Source organism: Triticum aestivum, chromosome 6B (genome assembly GCF_018294505.1).
Source record: "Triticum aestivum cultivar Chinese Spring chromosome 6B, IWGSC CS RefSeq v2.1, whole genome shotgun sequence".
NCBI lineage: Eukaryota > Viridiplantae > Streptophyta > Magnoliopsida > Poales > Poaceae > Triticum > Triticum aestivum.
The window spans coordinates 243,761,082-243,765,850 of NC_057810.1; the positions used below are offsets into that span (position 1 = coordinate 243,761,082).

The 4,769-nt window shown below is 52.2% G+C and overlaps 2 protein-coding genes across 2 annotated transcripts; one reads left to right on the top strand and one right to left on the bottom strand.

The window, feature by feature from the left end:
- The first annotated feature begins 726 nt into the window (after positions 1-726).
- Positions 727-1,784, top strand: LOC123134023 (ocs element-binding factor 1-like). Its single transcript, XM_044553384.1, has one exon. It carries the CDS (start codon positions 838-840, stop codon positions 1,369-1,371), a length of 534 nt encoding a protein of 177 aa, XP_044409319.1. The 5' UTR covers positions 727-837; the 3' UTR covers positions 1,372-1,784.
- Positions 1,785-1,926: 142 nt separating this feature from the next.
- LOC123134022 (E3 ubiquitin-protein ligase SIRP1) lies at positions 1,927-4,262 on the bottom strand. Its single transcript, XM_044553383.1, has one exon. The coding sequence runs from the start codon at positions 4,211-4,213 to the stop codon at positions 3,197-3,199; it is 1,017 nt and encodes a 338-aa protein (XP_044409318.1). The 5' UTR covers positions 4,214-4,262; the 3' UTR covers positions 1,927-3,196.
- Between the last annotated feature and the right edge of the window lie 507 nt (positions 4,263-4,769).

A 4,769-nucleotide genomic window follows, 5' to 3' on the forward strand; every position in this document is an offset into this window, starting at 1 on the left:
CGGTACTTTTCATGTGCTATCACCACTCATTAATCCAAATTAATATATTTTTCTAATCATGGAGGATTCATAGGACGTGACACTCGACCCCGTGTTTTCCTATCCGTATATCTTCATAATCGTTTCAATTAAAGAGGCCGGATGGGTACATCTTGAATTTATCTATTGGGCAATTGGTCGGAATTTTGCGCAAAGACCGGGGGGGTTTGCGGCAAAGTTGTATGGGTTTAGGCAGGTTAGCCGTGAGTAATCGGCCATGGTAAAACAATGTACTTGGTGGTGGCTTCCATATCATTTCTTATATGAATATATGATACGCATGTCTTATGCGTATTCCAGAAAAATCTGTTGGGCGGCATCCGCCATGGGAGCCCCATAATCGCCCCCACGGTCGGACGTTGAACAAAGCGATCATGATCATGCAACTCTGTAATGCAATGCCATTCCACACATGTAACGAACGAGTATTTTGTTTACTGTGCGGGTTGCACCTGGAACAGAAAGAAGCGCTGTTACTTTCGACAGAATTTCTCAACGCAGAAAAGAAAAGGCGTTCTTCCTATCAACAAAGCCCGCCTTTCCTCGCGACGCCGACATGTCGACGACAGATTACGAATCAAGACGATGATTCTCAAACGTCCACGACGTTGAGCAAAAACAAAAACCAAATTTGCTCACGTCACCATACCAGCCACAACTTTAGAGCGCGCTCCGCTTTTCCCGCGGTTTATAAGCTGCGGGTCTCCGCTCGATCTCCCGCTCCATTCGTCCGGGCAAGAAACACACAAAAGAAAATCCACCAATAATTGCGAGCCTTGCGGCCTTCCGATCCCAAGCATGCAACGCCACGGCGCCGCCTGCAGCATTGCGTGCCACCCCGGCGCCGCCGGCGTGTTCATGCTGCCGCAGGTCTACGATCCTCGCGCTACGCATGGGCAGTACGACTTGGCCTCGCTGTCGGACATGGTGGCTCCATACACTGACTACAATGGCGGCAACCCCGCCGTCGGATGGGCGCCTCCGGAGGGTGACTCGGTGGACGATGACGGTCAGGCGGCGCGCCGCGGCAACGGCGACGAGAGGAAGACGAGGCGGCTGGCGTCGAACCGCGAGTCCGCGAGGCGGTCGCGGGTGAGGAAGCAGAGGCGGCTGGACGAGCTGTCGTCGCGGGCGGCGCGGCTCCGGGCGGCCAACCAGCGGCTCCTCGTGGAGCTCAACCGCGTGCTCGCCGAGCACGGCCGCGTGGCCCGCGAGAGCGCCCGGCTCCGGGAGGAGGCCTCCGAGCTGCGGGGGAGGCTCGACGGGATGGGGGTGGACGAGGCCGATGATGGTGCTCCGCAGAGCACAGAGGACACCGGCAATACGGCTTAGCCGTATACTAATAAGAGAAGAAAAAAATGCGCATGGGATCGATTCATGGCACGTAGCCAGGTGGACATAATACTAGTTCTAATGTGGCGACCAATTATATTTATTTTTATTCCTCGGTGAGGAAATGGAACTGCCCTTGGCTTCGGCATCTGTAGACGGCCGGTGTTGGAAGTTGGAACCGGGTGAGAGAGGGGTGTATAGAGCAGCACGAGCGACTTCAGCCATTGAGAATCTGCGCCGAGGCATATCGACTATCATAAACAAAATAAGCAAGAGCGGTTGCACAGCCTCCAGATCGGCCAGAATTCCGCAAGCAAGCATGGCGTGAGAAGCTCGCCTCTGTCGCCACCGCCGAGCACTCTTTCTTCACCCAACGCGGCGGCATCTGGACACGGTCACACACGCTGCCGTTCTGCACCAACCACCGGTACAGAACGAACAGGACAGCAAAAGAAAATGGCATAAATTTCGTTCTGAAACATCTTCGGCAACATTTTTTCTGCTACTTTCATAATGCATTATGCTGGGCTGCCACATGTACAAACTATTAAGCCTTCCTGAAAATGTGTTGCGGAATCCAATAGGACCTAAAGATGCGGAGTGGATGGTAGATGGAAAGTGGCAAGTCTACTTACTGACAATATGACACTTAGCAAACAAGCCACAGAACAATACTGAAGAACCACATCCCGAACACAAACACAGTACAATAGGACATCGTCGTATGCCCACGATTTTGTCAGGTACTGTATATTGGAGCATGAAGGATATCAGAATTAATGAATCGGGAAAGATAAATAGATGTTACTGGTTGGTAAATGCCCAACCCTGACCCCTGGACGCTAGAAGGTCCATTCATCATAGGTATGCTCCGGTGCCTTCTTTTGCTAAAGGCTAAAAAGGCTACATGTTTGATTGCTGTATACCAAAATGTGATGTGCAAATGGAGGTTGGACTCCTATTGATGATAATTTCCCTTGCAGATATAATTATGTAACAGAAATTTGTTCAGGCATAACCAGCGACCAGTTAAGTCAATTTCAGTAAAACACACACTGGAATTGTCTTTACAGGCAAACTATTAAGCCTTACTGGAAATTGTGTGGCGGAGTAGAAGCTAAAGGTGCAAAGTGGATAGTAGATGGAAAGTGGCGTATGTCACTGATCAAACAAGAAGCAATATTGAAATTTGAAATGCCTCATCTCGAACACAAACAACAGTAGAATAGGACATCGTCATATGCGCCAGTGTATTCTTTTCGTAAATGCCATGACAACACGTGCGCTATTGCTTTATATACTACTAAAATCTGATGTGCAAATGGGGCTTGGAGCTTGGAGTCAATACTGATGACAATTTCCCCTGCCGATATGTAACTATGTAAAAGAAAATGATCAAACCACATTGCCTAACAGACTGGTACCAATTTGTTCAAGGCATAAACAATGACCAGTTAGTCAATTTCAGTAAAACGCACAAAGGAAACAGTGATTTGGTTCCGTGCATACAGATTGTATGCTTCTAAAATTCTGCTCTCCTAAAGACTTCTTTTATGCTTCTACGGTTCACATGGGTCACCCCACAGAAAACCCAACCCTTGAATAGATTCAGATTTCGTATGCAAAAAGAGCATTGCTAACCTCAAATCCTGAATGTCAGATGATATTTTGATGCAAATAAGCAATCAAAGCAACTAGGAATTGCAGGACTATTGCATACTGGAACTATATGAATCACCTTGCCATATCCCACGCACAAATTTCACAAACATTCCAACCCTACCATGACAATGCAACCAAGAATTTAGCACTACAATGTCCAAGATCATACCTGCTGAGATGCACCCTGACGACCCACTGGTAAAAGAACCCTCAATTGATGTGACGGTCGCTGCCCAGACCCAGTATCATCGGTGGGGAGTTGATACCGGCACACAGGGCATGTGCTCCTCATGGCGAGCCATGGCAGGATGCAGTCGCCATGGAAGTAGTGCTTGCACGGGAGAAAGACAACGCGCTGCCCTGACGCGAATACATCCTTGCACACCGCGCAGCCGCACGTGGCCTCCTCCTCGCTGAGGATCATCTCCGGTAGGCCTTCCACTGCCTGGCGTGACGCAGGCCGCTTGAAGAATTCGTAGTCGTCTTCATAATCGGAATCGGTGGATATGGTATCGGAGTCGCTGTCTTCTACGCCCACTGCCATCCGGAAGGCCCCGGGCGACGGCGTCTGGTCGAACCCGCTGGGCGTGAGCCCCTCTCCGCCGCCGGCCTCCTCTACCTCGGAGTCGGAATGATCGGAGTCGGAGATGTCGGAAGCATCTGAAAAAAGGAAGCGGGAGACGAATAACTCCCCGCCGCGGAAGCCACCGCCGCCGCCGCCGGATAGCACCTCCGCACCGACATCTTCGTCATGGTTGGAGGGGTTCTCGCGGAAATCCTCGCTCTCCCCGTCGGGCTTGCCCTCGTCCTCATCGTCACACCGGTCGTCGCCGAATCCCCCGCCCTTCCCCTCGCATTCGTCGTCGTCGGATAACTGCTCGCCCTCGGCGTCCTCGTCGCATAACGACCCATCGCTCTCCCCTTCGTCGTCGTCGTGGCATAACGCTTCCTCGACCTCCCCTTCGTCTTCGTCGTCGACGACGACGACGTTGTCGCACGGGTCCCTGCAGATCTCCTCGACGTTGATGTCGTCGTCGTCCTCGTCGCAGGGGGCACCGCATGACCACTCGCCCTCGTCATCATCATCACAGCAGCAGCGATAGTCGCATGAGTCACCGCCGTCGCTATCGTCCTCGAACGGGTCGGCGCAGAACCCCTCGCCGTCGCTGTCGTCTGCCATGGATGGGGATGGAGGGGCGGCGCGGATGGGGTTCCGGTCTCAGACAACGTGGGGCACGAACGATCAGATCTGGTTTTTTTTGAGGGCTGTTTTTATTTTCGGCCCGGGGACCTGGTTGGAGTTGGGCCTTGAGAACTGGATCAGATCAGTGGTTGGGCCTGCCTCCTTGGGACGATTTGCAAGTTTTCACCTCTCGTTGGGTTGGCGAGTTGCTCAAAAAAAAAAGAGTTAGGGTTGGCGTTCCTCTCGACCACGCTAGGGTTCCGCCGTTGGGACCTCTCTTCCCAGCCACGCTCCAACCCGCGGGTATTGGGAATCCTTTTCCTCATGTTGTGTGACTTGGCAGAAGTCGGCTAGGGTTTTCTCCTCCCGCGGAAATACAACTTTCACGCGCAAGAAGATCATGGATGCGTTGGCATCTGGCTCGGGCTTCCCTGAGCGATGTCGAGAGGATGATGAAGGTGCTCGGCTCATGGAGGAGAATCTGCAGGACGTGGTGGGTTGACACCGATGAGCTTCCAAAGGAGGAAACAGGGTGGATGGTGATCACCCGTGT

What these genes read in the sequence shown, in the direction of transcription:
- LOC123134023 (XM_044553384.1), top strand. Translation starts at nt 838, where the DNA reads ATGCAACGCCACGGCGCCGCCTGCAGCATTGCGTGCCACCCCGGCGCC.
- LOC123134022 (XM_044553383.1), bottom strand. Translation starts at nt 4,213, where the DNA reads ATGGCAGACGACAGCGACGGCGAGGGGTTCTGCGCCGACCCGTTCGAG.